This window comes from Antechinus flavipes, chromosome 2 (assembly GCF_016432865.1).
Source record: "Antechinus flavipes isolate AdamAnt ecotype Samford, QLD, Australia chromosome 2, AdamAnt_v2, whole genome shotgun sequence".
NCBI lineage: Eukaryota > Metazoa > Chordata > Mammalia > Dasyuromorphia > Dasyuridae > Antechinus > Antechinus flavipes.
The window spans coordinates 451703142-451727273 of record NC_067399.1 but is presented as its reverse complement, the minus strand read 5'-3'; the positions used below and the strand labels follow the sequence as shown (position 1 = coordinate 451727273).

General features: G+C 42.8%; 1 protein-coding gene across 4 annotated transcripts; it reads left to right on the top strand.

Moving 5' to 3' along the window:
* Nucleotides 1-1514: 1514 nt before the first annotated feature.
* CCM2L (CCM2 like scaffold protein) lies at nucleotides 1515-23600 on the top strand. 4 transcript variants are annotated; one of them, XM_051979376.1, is made up of 10 exons: nucleotides 1515-1622; nucleotides 4393-4560; nucleotides 7037-7120; nucleotides 7332-7515; nucleotides 10581-11128; nucleotides 14565-14700; nucleotides 17942-18005; nucleotides 20026-20155; nucleotides 20806-20944; nucleotides 21970-23600. In XM_051979376.1, the coding sequence occupies exons 1-10, from the start codon at nucleotides 1593-1595 to the stop codon at nucleotides 22272-22274; spliced, it is 1788 nt and encodes a 595-aa protein (XP_051835336.1). In that variant the 5' UTR covers nucleotides 1515-1592; the 3' UTR covers nucleotides 22275-23600. The 4 variants fall into 4 exon arrangements, with proteins under 4 accessions (XP_051835336.1, XP_051835334.1, XP_051835337.1 ...); XM_051979374.1 differs by having other exon boundaries at nucleotides 20026-20488; XM_051979377.1 differs by lacking the exon at nucleotides 21970-23600 and adding an exon at nucleotides 20389-20488 and having other exon boundaries at nucleotides 20806-20930.
* Nucleotides 23601-24132: the final 532 nt, after the last annotated feature.

Below are 24132 nucleotides of genomic sequence, written 5' to 3'. Positions count from 1 at the left end.
CCTGGGACTGAAGTCTGGTCCAAGCCAGTTTCCTGCCACTGCGGCTAGAAGCGCAGGATATACAGAGAGGAAGGAGGAAGCAATTATAGGGCCTAGCCCTTCCCAGCCCAGACCATCTGGCCTCTGGAGGTGGGGAGGGTGGGAAAGAGTGGTGAGAGGAAGAGGTCCTGGCAGTTCCTCCATGAGCCTCTGTCTCTGAGAGGAAGGAGTCCTGGCCCTTAGGAGGTACCTCCATTTTCCAAAAACTGATCACAAAATGTCAGACCTGGAAGGGACGTCAGACACCGGTAAGACTAACCCATCTGGAAGATGCAGAAACTGAAGTCCAGAGAGAGAACATGAAGGATCTGCCCAATTCACACAGCAATGGCGGCAGAACTGGGATTAGAACAGACTAGTTAAATCACTAATATACCCATTCTATACCAATCTCCCAACCAATCTGTTACTTTGCTCAGGCCTTGATACCTTTCTATTCCTTCTCAATTGATTTTTCACAACTTTGCTTTGAAGTAAATAATTATCCTCTTTTGAACAGATGAGGAAACTAAGACTCAGAAAAGTTAAGCAAAACAACAAAGTCACAGAACAAATGAAGAAAGTCAATGTCTGACCTGGTACTGGAACCCCAGTCTCTTGAGGTCAGTCTTGGGCTTATTCCACCAAGTTTTAGACATTCACAATCTAGTACTGACTCATGGATCAGGGCTGTATTTGAACCAGCTTGTCATAACTGATTGTTTCAGCTCAATCTGCAAAGGCTACAAATGAAGGCTTAATTGTTTTTGTCTATAGTTAAGTAGACTGAGAGAGCTGTTAATAATGCAGATTAAATTCGAAAGTATATTCTGCAAAAAGATTTGGGAAAGAGGGAGAGCCCGTGATCAAACATTTAACAATACATCTCTGCTCATGCTGTAACATAAATAATCCAGGTTTGCAATCAACAGAACTGGGTTCAAAGCCATGCTTGCCACCTGTATAACTTTAGATGAAGCCCTTTTCTGAGCTTCTCCTTCATCTACAAATTGAGGGGGTTGCACTAGATGCCCTCCAAAGTCCTCTCCAAATCTTGGGGTCCTGTGATCCTTTGATTGTTCATTAGATCTGAGAAAGTTTGGGACGGAGAAGAGTGAAGGCATAGGAAGGAATCCTGACGGGGAGGGCCTGGTGCTGGGTCTTGTGTAGCTTGGGATAGTATAAAGATGCTGGGCAACTCTGGTTTTAAGAAGGGAAATTAAACTGCAACCCTAATCACAAAGTCTGGATAGGAACAAAGTGTAGCCACATAGAGCAGCAGAACCATAGGGCCTTAGCAGCACTGATGATCTCCCAGCAGCCCTCTGGGACAGTTGTTCCCATTTCTTCCCCCATATTATTACCCCGCTTTTCCCAAGAGGGATTGTCACCCTGCTCCGAAATCCTTCCCCTGGCCTGGGGTTCTTGGGACCTCCACCAATTCTAGTCCAGTGCTTCTTATCAGACCAGGAGGGGCAGGAATTCCTGGCCTGCTTGGTGGAGTTTCCGAGGCAGGAAATATAACAAAGAAAATTTTCAGCCAGTAAAGAGGTGGGGGTTGGGGGGGACACATCATGGAGTTCGAAGGGAAGAAAGGAAGAAAGGTATGTTTGGAGCTGTGGCTTGGGAATGGGCTTCAGGGCCTGAAAATGGGGGATCCTGGAGCAGGGAGGAGTGAGAGGAGTAAAAGATCCCTCTGGAGGGGTAAACCTAATGTTAGGGCTTCTCTTATTAACGGATGTGATCTTGTTATCTTTCCCTGCTCTCTGAGATAGATGGAACTTAGAGCTGGAGGAAACTCAGAGACCAACTTTTTTCCCCCATAAAGTCCAGGATTTCCTAACATTTTTGTACATTATAGACTCCTCTGGCAGTCTGGTGAAGCCTATAGACCCCCTTTCAAAAGGTTTCTTTAAATGTATAAAGCAAAATATATGTGATTACAAAGGAAATGCGTAATATCGAAATAAAGATGGAATTTTTTCCTCATTCAGATTTGCCATTGGGGTGGACTAATTTACTAATGGAGGGAACTAAGAATCCTAGTTCTAGACCAGTTCCCTCATTTTACAGATGAAGAAATGAAACCCTGAGAGAAAAGTGTACGCAAGCCTAACGTTAACACAGTTAGGAAGATTGGCTAGCTTTAATCGTAGTTCTAAGGCACCAGCTTCTCTCCCTCTCTAAAGCTGCTAGCCGAATAAAAGCAGCCTCCCAAGCTGGCCCTTATTCAGGGTTGATCGGGTTAATAAGAGGGAGAGCCAGGTTCCACATCACTGTACGGCACAGAGGAGCTACATGGGGAGTCTGAATGTGGGGGGGGAGAAGGGGGGAACAGAGATGTATGTATGTCACTGAGAAGAACTTGTGGGGCAAATGAGCCGGACGTAGAACATGGTATTGGAGTTTTTCTCTTAAATCCGTCTCTCATGCACTGCCTTTTGCTTTTTTGTTACCTTTGAGCCTTTCAGTAAGTGATTTGGTTTAGAGACACTGGCCCAGAAATATTCATGAATTTTTGTAAGCTGATTATAGGCAACTCCAAGGTAGAGGGTCCAGGGCTCTTGTTAGGATTATTGACACACAGATCAATTGCCCTGCCTTTCTGATTGTGTTAATACTTAATGGTATAGTCTCTCCAACTTCTCCTATTGGTGGTTCCTATTAATTATTGTCTCTATCTACTCTAATGACTTAAATCCCACTCTCTCGGAGAAAGAGCATAAATAGAGCTTCACCTATTCCCTGCATCTTTTCCAGAAAAAGAATAGGCAGACAGACCCCAAACTTTCTTCTGCCTCATTGCTGTTATTGGCTCTAAAATCTGGACCATGTCCTCAGAACCAGGTGGATTAGAGACACAGATTGATCCAGCCTGCCACTCCAAACTTGTTTCCCCAGTACACTTAGAAGACTCTGCTTTATGAACCTTCCTGATTATCCATCCTCAGAACCCCCTTTTTGAATTTCTTTTTTTTAATTTAATATTATTTTATTTTTCCAAATACATGCAAAGAAAATTTTCAACATTCACCTTTGCAAAAACTTGTATTACAAATTTTTCTCCCTCTTCTCCCAGCTATCTCCTCCCCAAGACAGCAAGCAATCCGATATAGGTTAAACATATGCAATTCCAAGCATATTTCCATCTGAATCTCTTTTTAAAATTCTCTCTTAGTGAATATCTCTTTTTGGATTAGAATAAGGGTGGGTTCCAGGTCATTTAGCACCTCCTAGAAATTCTGACCCTCAGAGATGTCTGTCTGTTTCTTTGTATCTTTCTGGACCCATAGGCAATGATGTATAGTGGATAGAATACTGGACTCAGAGGCAGGAACATCTGGGTTCAAATTTCATTTCCAGCATTTACTAATCATGTAACCATGGATAGGTTACTTAATCTCTCTGGGCCTCAGTTTCTTCATCTGTAAAATGGGGATCATAATGCCCATAGACTCTAAATTGCACGGCAGATTTGAGATTCAAATGCAATAGTGTGTATTAACTAGGTAAATGACTATTATCTGTTTATCCCTCCATCTCTGACAGTCCCCGTGTCTCTGATTTCAGAATAGGTCTACCTCCTCTGGTCAGAGATTTAACTCTCCCTCAAAGGCCTTCTTAGAAGCCTTCCACCTAAAGAAGCCAAGATTCATAGGAGGATTTTAGAGTCTGCAGACTTCCTTGGCCAAACATAGACACACGTGTTCATATACCTACCTGAATGCACTTGGATTAGTACTTCCAAAAGGGTACAGAAATTCAAAAACTCAAACACTAGAACACACACACACACAGCAGTGGAAGGCCCACTCTCAGCTCTTTACTTCCTACTTGTGTAACTGTGGACAAGTCATTTAACTCGTTTGGGCCTCAGGTTTATTCACTTGTCAAATCAGGAGGTTGGCCCGTTTTCTTCCAGTTGTAAATCTGTGATCCTATGGAAATTACATATATCCACACTCTCACAGACACCCATCCCCTTTCATACTTATTGTAAAGTATAATTGCACACTTAAATATGTACAACTCATGCATCACACAGCCTCTGGTTACACTTAATGTCCAGGGTTATGGTGACAAATGTTTAATAACCAATTCTCTTTTTAAAAATGTGCATACAACACAATTTTAGGCTTAATCTGAATTATTAATATTTTCTCAGTCACTTTCTTCAATCTAGATAATCAACAAAACAATAAAGACCCCTCCTGGTCTTGCCCTAATTCTGTCCTTATTGGGATTCCCCAAGTTGTACTAGGTTTAAGTACACATCCGCAGAGCAGAGGAGGTGCACCGAGATCTGGCAGATCCTTTGGGTCTTGGACTTTGAGACCCCTCTCCAGGCTTCTTATCCCTCCCTTACCTCCCCAGGGCTTTGTGTCTCCTATCCGCCGGCTGGTATTCCCCAAGACCGGGCGGCGATCAACTGGAAGAAGTCCTGTGAACCGACGGCCTCTCCATTCTGTGCCCCTGTATCCCCCAGACTACCTCATTGACCCCCAGATTCTGCTGTGTGACTACCTGGAAAAGGAAGTAAAGGTAAGGAATGAGGAAGAAGACATCATGGGAAGAGACATAGGCAGGAAATTGGGGGCAAGAGCAATTTAGGACATGAATCTAGAACTGGAAGGATCCTTAGATATGACCTAGATCAATTTTTCATTTTATAGAGGAAAAAAATCGAGGCTTATAAATTAAATAATTTGCCCAAAGTCCCTGAGGGAGTAAGTAGTAGAGCTGGTTGTTAAACTCAGACCTAAGACTCCAGATGCTAATCCTTTTTTTTCCTTCACCTCAATTCCGTTGTCTGCTCTTGTACAAAGGAGCCTAGCCATCCCTCTTAGTAACGAGACAGTGTGGTATAGTGCCAAGAGTTTTGGCCCAGGGATCAGAAGTCTTTAGTCCTTGCCTCATGGTTACCGCTGAAAGACCGTGTGATCCTTATCTTCTGGTCTGTTCCTGCCTTGTAACATGGAGATACTGAGGGAGGATTCCCGAGGTCTCCGTCTGATCTGATATCAGGTGGTTGATTGGACAACCTCCAAAATTCCTTCTAGTGCCATTTGGTGTGATTCTATAAGCCACATGCAAACACAGAAGACACAAATATCCTCCCTCACAGAGATCCATCCAAACTCACTCCTGACATCCAAGAAAAAGTTGTTGAGGTTGCCCTCAGTCAATAAATAAATGTTTATTAAGTACCTACTATGTGCCTGGCATATGCTAAATATTAAGGTAGTCCCTGCCCTCAAGGAGCCCTTGGCAGGGGATAGTTTGTTGTTGATGAGTAGTTTCATTTGTGTCGGACTCTCTGTGACTCCATTTGGGATTTTTCCTGGCAAGTTCCTGATTCCAGACCTGGTTCTCTAGCCACTTACCACCTAGCTGTCCCTGCAGTGGACATAGGCTGCAACTAATCTGTTTCATTCTCTCTAGGTTTACTACTGATAATAGTTCACATTTATTAGTGTTTTAAAGTTTACAGGATCAGGAGATCTCTGTGTGTGATAACCTCCTAGAATTCTAAATGCTGGGGCCAGAGATGCTTGGGGCCCCCAAGAGCAGACTTAGAAGAGAGTGCATTGCTATCTAAGGTGGATAGAGCTTAGGAAGGAAGTTCTTTGTTCTTTATCAGTTTCACATAAAACCATTACTCTAGAACTGGGACGAACCTCAAAAGTCATCTAGTCCCACCCACTTATTTTACAGAAGGGGAACATGTGGCCCAGAGAAATTTGATGATTTGTCTAAAATCATGCAGGTAATATCAGAGGTGAGATTTGAACCCAGTTCCTCTAACACCAGAGCCATGATATTGATGATGATCTCACAAGGGACAAAATCTCATCAGAGGGGCTCTGACAGGAATTAGTGGGTCTGTGTTGACTTTAATGAGGATGGAGGAAAGAATGTCAGGGGGCCAACATCCTGCCTTGGCCTTGCCTACCTGTCCCCAACCCCCCAAATTTCAGCAATGATATGGTAGAAATGATTTTGGATTTGAGGTAAAAGCACCGAGTTTCAGACCCTGTTCTGCAAATTAGTTTTGTGACGTCAGACATGACCCCTTCTTTTAGAGTTTCAGTTTGATTTTCAGTAAAATACAGATATATTTATACTACATAGTGTTTCTGTGATCATTTTACACATCTTAATGGGTTATATAATGGGAGACAGTATTCTTTTATGATCAGCACCCAAAAAGTACAGGTTTCCCTTGTCTACCATGTCCCCTCCCCCATCCCCTGAGGAGCAGAGAAGTATAGTGGGGAAGTTGCTGAATCTGGAGTCAGGAAGACTGACCACTTCTGACATTACTAGCCTTGTGATCCTGGCTATAACATTTAACTGCTCTGAGCCTCCATTTTCTCATCTGTAAATAAGGGAGTATAATTACTCCTTTATAACATAATATAGTCACATTAACATACGATTAAATAAGAGTCTCTAGAGGCATCTGGTAGATCAGTGCCTAGAACACTGAGATTGGAATCAGGAAGAAACAAGTTCAAATCTGGTACTGTGTGACTCTAGGCAAGATATTTGATCTCTATATTCCTCAGTTATTTCTCTTGAAGTGGGGATGATAAGCTATCATTTATACAGTACCTACTCTATGCTAAGGGTTTTACAATGACCATCTCACTTGCTCCTTACCACTACCCTGGAAGTGTGATACTCATTTTACAGATGAGGAAACTGTACCAGAGAGGTTTTGTGATTTGCCCAGTTAGTGGGAGACCCATTTAAACTCAGATCTTCCCAATTCTGGGCCCAATGCTTTATTCACTGAACCATCTTGCACTAAAATAATAATAATAACAGCAGCTACTTTGAAGGGATCCTGCAAGGGTCAGATGGGATATTTGTAAAGGCCTTTAACCCAGCGCCTATTCTCTTCCCTTGCCAACTCTAGATTTATGATCCCTCCCTTTAGGGGAGTGTCTCAACCCAAAGGGAGAGAGCAAAAGGTTCTGGGTGCCCTAGTGATCGCCCTGGGCTTCCCGTTCAGTTTCTAGGCCACTTGACGTGGGTCACCTCCTCCTTGAACCCCTCCAGCCGGGATGAGCTCCTGCAGCTGCTGGACACCGCACGGGTGAGGAGCGCGGAAGGTAGGAGTGGGGAGGGTGGGCAGCGCACTGTGCTCATCCCATCCCGTCGTCAGCTTCCTCCTGTGGAGCTTCTGGGCAGGTTAAGATGGGACAGGGGCAAGGGCGGGTTGGGGGTGCGTGGGCGGAGGGGGCGACGGACGTGGCTGAGGGCCCAGGGGCGCTCCCTCGACTTCCTTCTCGGCTCTGGCCCCGCAGCAGCTGAAAGAGCTGCCCCTGAAGAGCACCCCGGAGCAGGACAGCATCCTCAGCTTGTCGGCGAGATGCCTGCTCCTCACGTGGCGGGACAACGAGGAGCTGATCCTACGCATACCCACGCACGAGATCGCGGCGGCTTCCTACCTGCAGGACGATGCGCTGCATCTTCTGGTGCTCAAGACTGGTGAGACACTGGGTGGGGCGGGAGCAGAGGGGGAGGCTGGCCCGGCCGGGGAAGGAGGGAGTGCGGGGGAGGGGCGAGCCATGGCTAAACAGCCAGTGGTCGGGAAATGGGGATGGGGCTGGATGGGAAGGGTGAGGATTCGGAGGGGTGGGGTCAATTGATTTGTCCTAGAGGCCAGACCAAAGTCACAAGGAGTCAAAAGCAAATGAATAATAAGGTCCCTTACAGTTCTATTATGTCCTGGGATTGCAAACTTCTCTCATCCTTATTTTCCTTATCTGCAAAAATAGGGTTACACTTTCTACACTAATTGGCGCAACAGAAGGGCTGTAGTGAATGTAGTGCTTTGCAGAAATGGGGATTTGGTATATTATTCCTGGACAAGGCACCTCACTGCTCTTCTCTCTTTGAGAAGAGTGTGGAAGTCAGGGCAGAGTAACCCTAGCCTTTCACCAAAGAGCCTCTTAGGGCCAACTTTTTTTTAACTGAGTAAACTTTGATTGATCTTTATTAGTCTAGTGATCTTTGTTTGGATTTTAATCTTTTTTCAATCTGGCATTAACCCACCATTTTTGCCTTATTATTATTCGTGCCAACTACATTTTAGCAAGCTGGGTTTCTTTATTTTATTTTCTTTATTAAAATTTTCAACATTAAACCCTGAAAAACCTTGTGTTCCAAATTTTCCCCCTTCCCCCAGCCCCTCTCCTAGATGGTAAGTAATCCAATATATGTTAAACACGTTTGAAATATATGTGAAATCGTATTAAAACTACATGTTAAATCATAACATATTTCATGTTTTAGCATATATTGAATTACTTGCCATCTTGGGAGGAAGTGGGGGAAGGGTAAAATTTGGAACACAAGGTTTTGCAAGGACTAATGTTGAAGAATTATCCAAGAATATGTTTTGAAAAATAAAAAGCTTTAATAAATATATATGTTAACTCCAATATATGTATTCATATTTATAACAATTATCATATTATTAAGGCCAACAATTAATCAATCAATAAGCATTTGTTAAGCTCCTCTTTGTGCCAGGCACAGTTGAGATTTTGGGAATGATATAAAATACAAGAATAAGAAGGTGCCTGCTCTCAGAGATTTTAGCCTCTATGAGGAGGATGCAAGGAAACTTACTGGTCCAACTGGCCAGTTATTTTTATTGATGATTGAGATAGGTAGAGGTACCATGGAAAGAGCACCTAGCCTGGAGTCAGAAAGATCTCTGACCTCAAACAGTTACTAACTATCCACATTTGGGCAAGTCATTGGATATTTGTAAAGGGGTTTAATCCAGTGATGCTTATTCTCTTCCCTTCTAAAAAGTCTCTACCAGCTCTAAATCTGTTTCCTCAATTATAAAATGGGGATAATAATAGGGTTGTTATGGGGATCAAGTGAGTTAATATTTATAAATAGCACAATGTCTGGCACATAGTAGGAACTAAATACTTATTCCCTTTCTCTCCCATTAGGAAACCAAGGCTGACAAGGGATATCACTTGCCCAACAGCGCTCAACTAGTGGTTATGATTAAGGGGAGGGTAGGAGGTACAGTGGATAGAGTGCCAGGCTTTGGAGTGAGGAAGCCTCATCTCCCCAAATTCAAATCTGGCCTCAAACTTAGTAGCTTTGTGACCCTGGGCAAGTCACTTCACCTTGTTTGTCTCAGTTTCTTCATCTATAAAATGAGCTGGATAAGGAAATGGCAAAACACAACAGTAACTTTGCCAAGAAGACTCCAAAAGGAGGCACAAGTGAAACAACTCAACAAGTGTCCATGCTGACTTTAAGCTTCTTGAGGGCAGGGTCTCCCATTATTTTTATTTGTATTTGTATCCCTAGTACTTGACATTAAGTTCTGAGGATACATTCCTCCAAATAGGATCAGGAAGAATCAGACACAACTGAAAAATGAAAAATCATTGTCTGTGATTGTGAGGCAAGGTTTGAGCCCTAATTTTCTGATTCTTTGTTCTCTCTGAGTGGCTTTGCCTTTTCATACTCATCAAAGAGAGAAGAGCAATGGAATAATATAACAATTCCCATTTCTACAAAGCACTTTGTTCACTACAGCCTTTCTGTTGTGCTAGTGTAGGGACTGTATCCCTATTTTTGCAGATGAGGAAAATGAGGATGAGAGAAGTTTGCAATCCCAGGAGATATTGAACTGTAAGGGACCATATTATTCATTTGTTTTCAGTCCTGACTCCTCATGAAATCATTTGGAGTATTCTTGGCAAAGATACTAGAATGTGGGGTAGCTAGAAAGCACAGTGGATAGAGCATTAGCACTGAAGTCAGGAGGACCTGAGTTCACATCTGGATGTAGACATTTAACACTTAACTAACTGTGTGACTCTAGGCAAGTTACTTAACCCCAATTGCCTCACATTAAAAAAAAAAAAATACTGGAGTGGCTTGCTATGGAAAATGGGGCTAGGGTAGTAAATAACAGAACTGGATTCTAACCCAGGACAATTGGTTCAAAAATCTAGTGTTCACCAGTCAATAAGAGCTGATCTACTTCCATTATTTATTTGGTGATGTTGAGAACTAGTGAGATATAATAGAAAGAGTACAGCTTTAGGAAGCATAAGATCTGCTGTGCTACTTATTTGTGCAATTGATAAATCATCTAACATCTCTGGACCATTTCTTGACTGGATGATCTCTTATATCCTTCCCACCTCTAAATCTGAGATATTATGATCCTTACTATGAGGTCCATAATTCGGAGATGATTATCACTATTTTTACAGATAAGTAACTGAGGCTCAGCAATCAAGGGATTAGCAAGTGGCAAGTGAGGGAGTTAAAATTTGGTTGTATATGTTGTTAAAGCTGTGCGGTAACTTAGAGATAATATGGACCATGTTCCAGTTGTTTTGACTCCTTGCCCAAAAGTTTTCTCACTATCCTACATGAAGGAAAGAAAAAGCAGCAATGATGTTGTTGGCACCTGATGCAAACAAGTCCTGAATAGCAACGTGTCCTTTTCTTCCCGTGTACTAACTCTTAGTCTTGGGCTTGTGCTCATTCTTTCATCCTCTTAGGTCTGGGTGTGGATCCAGTGCCCGCTGGTCTAGATGTGTGCCCTGGGAGCAGGCGGGAGCCTGGGGTGGCTGGCAAGACCCCTGAGAAGAGGTCACCAGGCAGTGGTCCTGAACCTAGACCACCTTCAAGTGGTGTGGAGCGACGCCACACCATCTGCAGCCTGGACTGGAGGATGGCTTGGGGGGGTACCGAAGGCCGGACCACTGGTGGAGGTGGGGGCAGCTTGGAGAGAAAGCAAAGTGCTGGTGAGAAAAAAGCCGTGGGCCGGGCTTTTGGGAGCTGGGAGCGAAGACAGACATTCAGTGGCAGCTGGGAGCGACGGCAGGGGGGCAAACCTGGGGGCAGTTGGGAGAGGAGACAAGGGAGCAAACCTGGAGGAAGCTGGGAGCTGCGGCACGGAGGCAAGCCTGGGGGTAGCTGGGAGCGTCGCCAGACCTTCAGTGGTGGCAGCTGGGAGCGTCGACAACCTGGTCTCAACCCCCTGGACCCTCAGGATCCCAGCCCTGATGCCTACTGCAATCTCATCATCCTGGCAGTTGCCAATAGGGTGAGTTGCTCCCTCAACCAAGGTGAATTAAAAGCTATGGCCTGGAGTTTGGCCTCTGATTTGAGGGGCCCTAGAACCCCAATCTGGATCATAATATTCATTCAATTTCAACTCAAAAGCCTTTTTTAAATTATTTTTTTCTTTTATTTTTACATTACCTTCTTTTCCCAATATATCTTTTCTCCTTCCCAAAGAGTTATATCTTCTAACAAATAATTTTTTTAATTTTAATTTATTTAGTATTTTATTTGTTACCAGTTAGATGCAAAACAATTTTTAAACCTATTCTTTAAAACTTTGAGTTTCAAATTCTCTTCCTTCTTCCCTTCCTATCTCCCCACATTAAGAAGACAGGCAACTTAATATAAATTATACATGTGTAGTCATGTAAAAACATTTCCATTATAGTCATTTGTAAAAGAAAATATAAGCAAAAAAAAAACCCTCAAGAAAAATAAAGTAAAAAGGAATGCGCCAATCTGTATTTGAAGATCTCAGTTCTTTCTCTGGATGGATAGCATTTTTCATCATAAGACCTTCAGAGTTATCTTGGCTCATTGTATTTCTGAGAAAAGCTAAATCATTAACAGCTGATCATGTAACAAAGAATTGATGAGAGAAATAAGCAATTCAGCAAAATTAACCAATACGAAAACAAAATCCAACATTATATTCATTTCTATACCCATAATCCTCTAGCTCTGCAAAGAAGGAATGAAGGTATATTTACATGTCCTTTCTTGAAGCCCTAGCTTGGTCATTATAATTTCACAGCATTAAGTTTTGATTATTTTGTTGCTACTGTTTCCTTTGATTGTGTGTAGTTACTATGTATATTGTTTTCCTGGTTCTTCTTAATTTCACATTATGGTGGTTTACATAATTCTCTCCATGCTTCTTTGTGTTCATCAGATTCATTGTTTCTTACAGTATTCAATATTCAATTATATTCCTATATCAAAATCTATTTATTCATTCCCCAAATGAGAAGTATCTATTTTGTTCCTAGTCCTTCTACGAACTAGATAGTTCCTACTGGAAAAAAGGCTCCATTAACTGCTTGCAAAATAATGTATTGAAAACAGAGAAAAATACAAAATTTAGAAATTCACATTTCTATAGCAATTTAAAATTCACAAAGCACTTTACATACATTTTATCCTAATAATAACCCATGAAGTAATTGGTATGATTTTTACCAACAAGGAATCTTTGTAAAAATGACTTGCTCAAGATTCAAATTAGTCTTTCCAATTCCAAATCCAGTACTCTGGCTAGTCCCTATGTTGGAAGAACTCACAGTCTAATAAGGACAGAAGATGTCAACTCAAAAAAACTCTAATACTCAATATTATATGTTAAGTCTTTGGAGAGATATAGATGCTATTTGAAGTCTGAGGGTCAAAGTCATTACCAAAAATTTGGAGAATCAGAGAAGGTTTCATGGAAAAGGTAGTTTTTGAAGGTTAGGTTAAGTTTCAGTAGTTCATGGAAATTGAGTGGATGTCCATCAGTTGGAGAATGGCTGAATAAGTTATGGTACATGAATGTAATGGAATATTATTGTTCTATAAGAAATGATAGGCAGGCAGATTTCAGAAAAGCCTGGAAAGACTTATGTGAATTGATGCTAAGTGAGGTGAGCAGAATCAAGAGATGATTGTACACAGTAACAATAAGATTATGCAATGATCAATTATGATAGACTTGGCTCTTTTCAACAATAATTCCGATAGACTTGCATTGGAAAGTGCCATCCACATTCAGAAAGAACTATGGAGACTGAATATGGATCAAAATATAGTATTTTCACCTTTTTTGTTATTTATTTGTTTATTTTCTTTCTCATGTATTTTTCCCTTTTGATCTGACTTTTTTTTTTTGCACAGCATGACAAATATGGAAATATGTTTAAAAGAATTGCACATGTTTAACCTACATTAGTTTGCTTGTAGTCTTGGGGAAGAAGGGGGTGGAGAGAGAGAGAAAAATTTAGAACACAAAGTTTTCAAAGGAGAATGCTGAAAACTATCTTTGTATGTATTTTAAAAAATAAAATACCATTTAAAAATAAAAATAATGCTGTAAAGAAAAAAGTTCAATAGTTCAAATGGAGAAGGACACAGGCACATGCTAATCACTCTATGAACAAAGAGACAGACTTGGGAAAGTTCAGGGTACGTGACAGAGACAAAGTTTCTTGGTTTGACTAGAGTATAAAATATGAGAGGAGTCTTCAGTGACTGGAAAGATTGGATTGTGCCAAAGTATAGAGGGTTTTGAATGTCAAGCAGAGGAGTCTGAGCTTTTCTTGAAAAGCAATAGGATACCATTAAATATTTTTGAACAGAAGAGTAAAATGAAGAGATTCATGTATGAGGAAGATAATTCTAGCATCACACAAATGATAGGACAGAGAAGAGATTTGGAAGCAGGAAAACAAGTTAAGCAGTTACTCTGATAGTCCAGACAGAATTAGTTTGGTAACCACAAGAAGAGAGAAAAGATGATGGTGAGTGATGTTATAACATTGTGGCGGAGGGGATCCAAAGTCCCATTGTGAATCACAACTATACTGAAAATAATATGTAAAGTTATCTCTTCCACATCTCAACTTTCCCCACCATAGTTTTAATATGTTGTGGATAGGCATAAGAAATTAAACAAGAATCTTTTGGGGAGTTTTACAGGAGCCAAAGATGACACACAAAGGGTAACAGACAACTTAGAAAAAGTTTAGAATTTCAGAAGTGCATAAAATGTATGTATAGTGTTATGTAATTTCAACCCAAATTTGACAATATGGTACTATAAACACCTATACAAGAAAAAGAAAAAAATTAAACTTCTCTGATACAAAGGGAGGACCAAAATTTTTAAACAGATTTTCCAAATCCCAGAAGCACCACACCGTTAGCCCCTACAATGTGGAAGGGGTAATGGTAATTAAAGGGAGTTCCTTCAAAGCCTGACTTGTTTCAAATATCTCTGCAGCCCAATAGTCAAGATATGGTATGAAAATAACCCCCCCTTTTTTTTACTATGAAATCCTTGAGATTTCAGTCTCCCTCCAATGTCCCTTTACAGGAAATATTCACAATGGGGTGAGAGAGGAACAGAGAAGAATGGAAGAGACCTTTTCAGCAATACATAGAATGGTAGTACTATAAGGGGCTTTAGAGAAACTACACAATCCATCCCATTCATTTCACAAATAAGGAACTTTATAAGGCTCAGGGAGGAGAAATAATTTATCCAAAAACACACAGCAAATTGGAAACAGGCACATCTTCCCAATTTCTGGCCAAGGACTCTTCTCAGACCCACCCTGACCCTCACTTTCCAGGCTACCAAAGCCATTCAGTTCTCACTTATTATCCCCAAACCCCAGCTCAGAGCTGTTCTCATTTGCCAGTTTCCTCTCTTTTGTGACCAGGATGCAGCAGAAGAATCCTGCGCTCTCATCTGCCAGGTCTTCCAGATCATCTATGGAGATCAGACCATCGAGTGTGTGGATCGAGCTGGCTACCATTACACCTCCACCCCCGAACGGCCCTGGCTTATCAGCCGCAGTGAGTCCTGGGTCAGAGGCAGCTTCCTCTCAGTGCAACCCTCCTCACACTTTGCCCCCGAACAAAATGAAATGAACCAAGTCATCTGAGAAGTTAGAGCTTGAAGGGACCTCAAGAGATCAGGTAGTGAAGCCTTATTTTTACAGAATAGGAAAATGAAGCTTAGAAGCTTAAGTGACTGCCTGAGGGTCATATAGCCCTCATCAGGTGGGATTTGAAATCAGAGGTTCCTGAATCAAAATCCAACATACTATCACTATTCCATATTGCCCCTCAGCTTAGAGGCTGACCAGCTGCGTCAGTCCCTTCATTTTTTACTGATGAAGAAAATTTAAGTCTTGAAGCGAGTCTTCTGCCCAGAATCATGCAGGTAATAGGATCCGAAGGTTGAATTTGAGTCTAGTTCAGAGAATCTAATTAAGCAAGAAGTATTGATCAGCTATCTTTGAAAGAAACCTAGGGCTGGAAAGCTATTCCTCATTATCAGTCACCTCCACCTACTATTTATTTAGCACCTACTATGTAGAAAGGAGCAGCTGAGTGGAACAGTAGAAGAACAGAGCAGGGAGACTCAGGAAAACTCATCTTTCTGACTTCAAATCTGGCCCCAGACACTTACTAGCTGTGTGATCCTGGAAAAGTTATTAAAATTCTATTTGCCTCAGTTTTTTCATCTGTTAAATAGGGACAATAACAACACCTTCCTCATAAGGTTGTTGTGGGGATCAAATGAGATAATAATGGTAGAGCTCCTAACAAATACTAGGTGCTTAATAAATTCTTGCTTCCTTCCTTCAGTCTAACCCCTTCATTTTAGAGATGAGGAAACTGTTCAGAGAGGCTAAGGAATTTACTGAAAATTATATAAGTAATTAAGCCAGGATAGAGACCTAAGTCTTCTGATTCCAAAGCCATACTATAGATTTTACTACCATACAAAGAAAAACTTGACAATAATTAACTGTTGTTCAGATGTTTTTCATATCTCCATCTCTTTGTGACCCTATTTGAGTCTTTCTCGATAGAAATACTGGAGAGATTTGCAATTTCCTTCTCCAAGTCATTTTACAGATGAGAAAACTGAGGTAAACAGTGTAAAGTGACTTAGTGACTTGCCTAGGATCACACAGCTAAATTATCTGAAGCCATATTTGAACTCAGGAAGAGGGGTTTCCAGATTCCAGATCTAGAACTCTACCCACTGTGCCCCCACTTAGCTGTCCTATTGACAATAGTTAAAGCCCTCCAAAATGGGCTGCTTTGAAGGGTAATGCATCTCCCATTGTGGAAGATCTATAAATGGAAGCTGAACGGCTCTTTGTTGGTTATAGACTAGAGAGCATATCTGTTCTGGTACCAACTGAACCAAATAGCTCTGTCATCCCTTTTTATCTCTGAGATGTTATAATTCTATGACTCATACCCTGGACTTCTAACACCAACTCCACTCAAATGTCTCTCCAGTAATAAGTATTCAAGAGGAGTATAAACAAGGTACTATAAGATTAGATGGAAAAGATCACTTCCATTTTTAGGAAGTAGGGAGAAAGTTAAGAAAGGCTTTATGGAGATCAAAGCATTTGACCTAGCTCTTGAGGTAAAGAAAGGATTTCAGCAAGTAGAAATGGGGGAAGGGGCAGAAAAAGAGCATTCCAGGACAAGAAGCTGAACAAAGATCCCTTCTTTGGTTCCCCACAGCCAGCTGTCACTCCAGATTCCTCTTTTCTATTCCTTGTGAAAATTCTGGGCCAATGTTAGGCAAAGGAGGGAGTATCTTTGGATGAGCCACCATTATGTGCTATCCCTGCTCTATGTACTGTGGGGGGAAGCTGATACAGAAGTGGACAAAAATAAGAGTCTTGAAATTTGGTTAGATTCCATCCATCTCTCCAGTTTTTCCCTATCCAGCTCAGCCAGAAGTTTGATTGTACATGCAAGGGTGGGAGGAGTAAGAAAAAGACAGATTTAGATAAAGGAGAATAGAGCTAGAAATTGAAGAACCAGAGGGTCTGGTCCAGACTTAATAAACTAATCAAGAAGTCTATTAACAAAAAGCAATGGACCTCAAGTTACAACCCAAAATAACTTCCTGTTCTGCAAAGTGTAATCACTTATGATGGGGGAGGGGATGGACTTTCACTGAAAGAGCCTTTTGAGGCATTCCTGGAAAACTAAGACAAAAAAAAGAAAGAAAGAAAGAAAAAGGAAGTCTTTACTGATCATCTCCTTTCCATGTGCCCAGTCCTGTGAGCACACAGGGCACACTGGGAGGTGCTCGAGAAAAGAAAGAATATACCTGCTTCCTGTTTTGGGAGGACCTGGGATTTAATTTTGGAGGAGAGACTAAGATTAAAATTATAGGCTTCCAGAGCTAAAAGAGATCTGGGAGGTCTTCAGACTAGTCTGCCATCCTTCAAAAGAACTTCTTACAGTATTCTTAATTTGAACACTTCAAGTTAGAAGGAGACAGAGCACTGGGTTTGAATCCCATGTCTTCCTGGTATCCCTAACCTCTTCAGACTTCAGTTCTTCATCTCTAAATTGTTGGACTAGATGGCTCTAGATAAGATCCTACCAATTAAAGCTGCCCATTTTTAGCAAATTTCCCCTTACATCAACCCTAAATCTGCCTCACTCCAATTTCCACGACTGCCCCAGTTCTGATCTCTGGGACCAAGAAGAAAAAGTTAAAACTGATGGTGACTTTCAAAATTTTTGAAGATAGGGAGGGGTCCTACCTCCATCCTGTCTGTATTTTAACCCTAAAACTTTTCTTCTCTAACCTAACCACCCTTACATCCTTCAATTGTCCTTTATATATCATGGCTTTGAAAGGGAAACTATAATATAGTAGAAAGAGGATTGTTTTGGAACCAGAAGGTCTGAATTCAAATCCTTGCTCTGATATTTATTAACTACATGATACTGGACAAATTGTTTCTGTCTTTGATTCCTGGTTTTCTCCTCTGTATGAAGGACATAATAATATTTTAGCTACCTAACTCGCGGGGTTTTTGTTTTTGTTTTTATTATTAATCTTCTCTGGAAAATGCTTTGTAAGCTTTTAATGGCTAGGGAAACATGACCTATAATTAAGGGACAATGAATTTCATGAGAATTGGAATTAGGGAGTGGTTCCTAGGATACTGTTTGGTGCTGGGGCCAGTGGAGGAAAGGAAGATGACTCCTGGAAATGATGGAATCCTGCTTTGTCTTCTAACTGATCTCTGTTCCACTGCAGGTGAGAGCTGCCGCACAGATGGAACCTATGGCTATGATGCTGATTTCAGTTGCTGCAGTTCTTTGTAGGTACCAGAGCTGTTACTGTCCCTTTCTCTTCCCCCCAACCCAATCGCCATCCTTCTCCATGCCTCCAGTAGTCACCCCAGACACCTCTGCTTTTTCTCTGGGGAAGTTCTTCACAACTGTCTAGCAAGAAAGGTATTCCTCTCTGAGTTCCTGCTGTGTGCTGACCTGACTCTAGGCATTGTGGCAGATGCTGGGAAAACTAGAAAAGCGTGGCTATCACCGAGCAGACTTGAAACTCACCCATCTCCCCCTCCAAAAAAAGCATATAAAGCACAAGCTAAGATAGACTCATTGAATATCATATTGGGAAGAATTTTAGAATGCAAATTATAGAAAGTCAGGGCTAGAAGGGACTTTAGAGGTCATCTTGTCTAGCGCACATCTTAGGAAGGGGAAAGAAGTTACCCAAAGCTACGTATGACACAGAATCACAGGCCTAAGCGCTTGAAGGGATCTTATTAATTATAATTAATTAAAATAATACAATATATTTATATTATTTATTTATATATTTATATTATGTATTATATTATATATATTAACATATTATATATTTATATATAATATAATATAATTATAATTAATTAAATAGAAGAGTTAGGATGGATTTTAAGAATTGTAATAAATAGAAGATCTGAGAGGAACTTTATCAATCATCCTGTAATAGAAAAGCTGGCATTTGGATCCAAATATTTCTGACTCCAAATCTAGCACTTTCCACTACACCACAAAACAAACACAAGGTTATGTAGGGTTACCTCACAAATTATCCACACCAATCAACAAGCATCACATCATATTAATGAAAGTGTTGGTTCTGGGACACACGGTACTTTTGCTCTCAAGAGCAGGATGCTTTCTGCTGCATTTGAATTTCCTTCAATCAACGCATTCTTTTTAACCCTGTATATAATTGAAAAATTATTTTGATTTGCTTTTGGTGTATGTGACATGCTTATGATTTCCCTGTGGATCTAAAACTGATCTCATGATTGTAGGTTAAAAATGAAATCTCATCTGCGGAACAGTCCCTGATCAGTAATTTCCTCAACTATAAAATGAGAGAGTTTGACTAGACAGATTCTAAGCTTCTTCCCAACTCTCATTCTATGATCACCTCAATAATTAATCTCCCCCCCACTAGCACTTTTCAATTATGTTTATCAAAAATTTATTGAATCTTCTATTATCGACAATGTCACTATCACCCTCAACCAGAGCTGTATGGATCAATGTTTAACATCCCAGGGGGAAAAATTATGTACACACATGCTTATAAGTTTAATCTGCATTTTTAACTCTTTCTTAAGGATAGACAATCAATAAAATAACAATCAAGTCTTGAGCCATAGCTTTTGCCTATTTCTGAGGCATGAATAGGCATACTGAAAATTTAACCCTGGCTCGGGGCTCCAGCACATCTTTGTCATCAGCCCTTCACACCCGTCCTTATGTCTGTGTGTTTAGGTGAGGGGGAGTAGAGCAGGGTGTGTGGGGCTCAGGCAGAAAGCCTGGGCTGGAGCCACAAAGCCGAGCACCCTCCTCAGGTGACTGGGATTTCATTTATTAACCAATCCATGTTTATTAAGTAAGTACTCGTTATGTGAAGGGCCCTGGATGCTAGTAGTCTATGTTGAGTATCTGCTGCTGCTGTTCTGGGACAATTCCCCTGAATTCTAGTGCCTTCCTTTGTGGATTATTTCCAATGTATTCTGTATATAACATGTTTGTACATAGTTGTTTGCATGTAATCTCCTCCAATAGACTTCCTTAGTAGTACAGAAAGTCCTTTGATTCTCTTTATATCCACAGCACTTACCCTCTGCCTGTTACATAGTAGGTACTTTATCAAATGTTTACTGACTGTCTGACTAGTCTGGAAGACCCCAGGAAACTACGCAGTGGGCAGAAGGGACCACGGCGGAGGGGAGGGTTGGGGAGAGGGGTGGCAGGCAGGCAGGCAGGCAGAGCCCAGTGGAGTGAGCCAAGGCACCTGCCTCTGTCTCTGCTTTCCAGCAATGGCTCCCACGACACCTTCGAAGCTTATTATAGTGGCACATCCACACCCTCCTTCCAGGAATCTCACTGCAGCGAGAGTGACGGCAGCAGCCTGGGCCTGGAGCAGCTGCAGGACTATATGGTGACGGTAAGGCCCAAGCAAGATCAGGGCCACTTTCCCAAGCTCTGGAGAGTATCCCAGCTCACTGCCCCCTTTCCTGAGCCTCTTTTTGCACCCCGTGGAAGCCTCTGCTCACTCACAGCACTTCTCCCCTGTAGCCCCCCTCCCTGCACCCATTTGTGTCCCTGTCTACTTCATCTATCTCCCCCCTCCCATTTACACATACCCTTTGCCTCTTTCCCCCATGTGCCCCATGAAAGCTCCCACCCACTCCTTTCCTTCCCTGGAAGTCTACATCTTCCCTATTTCATGGGACCCCTGCTCCCCTGCCATCTCCGCTCCAGTGCCCAGCTCCCTCAGGTAAGTCCTCTGAATAGGACAGAAGACATACGTCCCTGTGGTTGGGCTCTGTCCAGGGTCTCCATCTTCTCCCTAATTCTCTGGGAAGCCTGCAGAGAGGGCACATCTAGAGCCATGTTCCCCCTAATATTTCTAACTGATGCGGCACTGAGATTGCTGACCAGCCTCCTTTCTGTCGGGCCCTGTGCCCCTGTATTGCCTATGGCTTCCCCAAGCAGTTCTACTACCAATCGACTTTGCCATATGGAATACGGGGCTCGCCAGTGGGCTTGTTCTTTGTCCTTCATCTGGTCCCTCCTCCTGGATCTTCCTCGCAGCTGCGAAACAAGCTGTCGCCCCCTGAGATCCAGCAGTTCGCTCTGCTGCTCCGAGAATACAGGCTGGGGCTGTCGGTGCAGGAGTACTGCGGGCACCTTCTCCGGCTCTATGGGGACAAGAGGAAGTTCCTTCTCCTGGGTGAGCCCCTCCTCCCATGTCAAGGGTCAGCTTTTCTATCCATCATTTCTATCCCATACCCATGACCACCGTCATCACCGTATAGCACAGCACAAAGAGTGCCGGATCCAGACCCCAAAGAACCATGTTCAAATCCCAGCTCTGCCGTCTTTCCTGTATAATTTTGGGCAAGTCACTTCCTTCTGGATCTGTCTCCTCCTCTTGGAAAGGAGAGGCTGGACTTGACCATCCATGAGGACGCCAAGGGATCCTGTTACCTCCAGCACTACTGCCCCTGTCACACCCATCACACCAATATCTCAGTAGTCCCCTCATCCCAACAAATACCCGGGTTCCTTCCCCTCACCATCAGTTCATTAAACATGTATTTCATTATCTAGATATTAGCACTAGTACACTACCTACCCTTCACAACCATCCTAATTATACTTAGGCTCACCATCGTAAGAAAAACATTTCTATATTTAATTCAACAGCCTTATCGAGCAGCTGTGGTGAGCGTGAGAACCTAGTGTAGCGTCCTGAGACTAAGGATGTAGTCCCTGACCTTTCAAAGCTTCCTCTAGTGACTCCGTAAATAGGCTACAAGCACATTTGCCGGGGGATCTTGCTAGGTAGGACACAGAAAGCGGCACATAAGGAAATCTGGTGGAGTACAGATTCAGTGCAAATTCCGTCTCTGACACCTCCGCTGAGACAGGTAGCAACGAGAAAAGTCCTGGATTTGGAGTCTGAGGACGTGGTTCAAATTTGAGCTTTGCTGTTGACTAGTGTGACCCCTGCCCTTTGTGAGTGACTTCTGCCCTTTACAAGTGACCCTTGCCCTTTCAGATTCCTTATTTATAAAATGGGAAAGCAGGACTAGATATTTAACCCTTTAACTCCTAGTCACTCCCCCTTCTAAGGAGCTCACAGAGCTGAGATGCCGGCCCTGCGATTCAGAGGCTTGGCTCGGGCTCGGGCCCCCTTCTCCCTGGGCTGGGCAGGGGGGACCACAAGCCAGCCGCGGCCTCTCGACCCCACAGGGATGCGGCCCTTTATCCCGGACCAGGACATCGGCTACTTCGAAGGCTTCTTGGAGGGCGTGGGCATCCGCGAAGGCGGCATCCTCACCGACAGCTTTGGCCGGATCAAGCGAAGCATGAGTTCCACGTCGGCCTCGGCCGTCCGCAGCTACGACAGCCGGGCCCCCCGCCCGGAGGCCGAGGCCTTCAATCGCATCCTCACCGGCATCACCCAGGACATCGAGGCCCTGGCCCAGGAGGGAGAGGGGGAGGGCAGCGGGGAGGAGGGCGGGAGAGCGGAGGAAGGAGAGGACAACTACCTGTGAGAGGCCCCTCCCCAAACACCGGCGGAGGCCCTGACGAAAGGGGGGGATGCGGGACGTCCTGGGAGATTTTCACTGGTGCCGGATAATGAAACACCATTAGGTTGGAAGTTAGAGGCCCTTGATTCGAATTCGGACAAATAACCTAACTTAACCCTCATCTGCAAAATGGGAGGATTTGGACTAGATCAGAGTGTTTTAGCCAGGGGTTAGTGGACAAAGTCCGTGAATACATTTCAGAAGGGTTCATATGGGAAAAGAAGCAGACATAAAATGGTCACGACTCTGTGACAGATAGTCTCTAGGTCCTGTTGTGATTTATATGCTCAGAAAAGGCAGATACCCAATTTAAAAGCATTTAAAATGTTCCCAGCCTTGAAGTGGGGGCTGGGTGAGAGAGTTTGGGGAGGGAATGGGGACTTCAATAACAGAGACAGCCCTGGGAACTCCCAAAGCCAGCCCTAACAAGGGCGCCAGGACCCCTTGCCTTAGGGCGGGAAGCTCTCGCCACCCGCCAGCCCTTTGCCTTTAGGACTACAGTGCCTCTGCAGTTCCGGGTTTTGCCGGCAGGGGGACTGTGAGTCCGGTTCTTAGTCACTCATGGTTTAACAACTATCTCACCACATTCTCAGCAGCCCAGTCTGATATTGTCCCTTTGGTGGGGGAAGGGAGAAAGGAGAAGGGGCTCCTGGAAAAAACTCTCTTAGTTCCCAACTTGCATCAGCTTTGATACTCCAAGAGGGCAAACTGGACACGAATGACATGGGAGTTACATAGGGAACATTCATTACGCCTTGAACATACCCTTGAGTCTGAATAGGACTCAGGTGATCCTCTCTCTCTCCTAATAGGAAGTTGAACTATGGGGAAAATCTACAGGACTTTAAAGGAGACATTATCTCATTAGAGCAGGTTTCTTTCCTGATGTAGCCACCGGCTCTTTCAGACTTTTGGATCTGGGTTCAAGAGTTGCTGTAGTCAAAAAAACAAACAAACCAAAAACAACAACAACAACAACAACAACAAAAAAAAAAAAACCCATCCTGTGGTGGCCAGGTGTCAGATAATGAGTTTGGCAAGGCTTAACAACAAATGCATCTTGGGGCCCCAGAATCCTTCCAGTTTCCTGGCATTCTTCATCATTCTTTCTTTTGAGGAGGGGTGTGGAGAAAACTGGGTCTTCTTTTCTCACCCAGGCTGGGAATATCAGAGCTTATATTCTTGGTTCTCAGGGTCTCCTTGAGGCTACAAGAAGGAAGTAAAGGAGGAAATTCATAGATGATGGGGAATAACCTGGTTTTAATAAAAACTAAAAGACTTTTGTACTCATATCTCTTGAATGAATATTTATAGATAATTTCCATTAGGAATCCAAGGAATCTATGGCAATTGTGGAATATGGACTGGGAAGGATCTTCAGGATGATCTAAACCAACCCCCACTGAGGTCCAAAGGGATTAGTGAAAAGAACTCTGAACTGAAGATTAGGAGACCTGGGTTCTATTCCTAGCTTTCCCACTATCTCACTGTGTCACTTTTGGGAAGTGATTTCCTTTTTCTGGTTCTCAGTTTTCCCATCTATAAAATGCAGGGTTGGTATAAATGATTTCTGCAATCCCTTTGAACATTTGCTTTATTATTCCTTCCAGCTCTGATATCCTCTGCTCTATGTACTAAGATTATGTTCAGCTCCCTGATATTCCACAGTCTAAGGTCTCTCCTAGCTCTGGCATTCTTTAGCTTTCTGTCTTTGGGGTATGGTGATGGAGAAAACTGGGTCTTCCTAGCTTACCCAGGCCGGAAATACAACTACTACTCATGGGCCTGATGCCATTATTGATTGACATGAGAGCTTTGACCT

Excerpts from the sequence above, each read along its gene's own strand:
- CCM2L (XM_051979373.1), top strand. The coding sequence starts at position 1,593 with ATGGAGTTCGAAGGGAAGAAAGGAAGAAAG. Across the intron at positions 4,561-7,036 it reads ACCTGGAAAAGGAAGTAAAG|TTTCTAGGCCACTTGACGTG; the intron begins GTAAGGAATGAG and ends CTTCCCGTTCAG. Across the intron at positions 18,006-20,025 it reads TTCAGTTGCTGCAGTTCTTT|CAATGGCTCCCACGACACCT; the intron begins GTAGGTACCAGA and ends TCTGCTTTCCAG.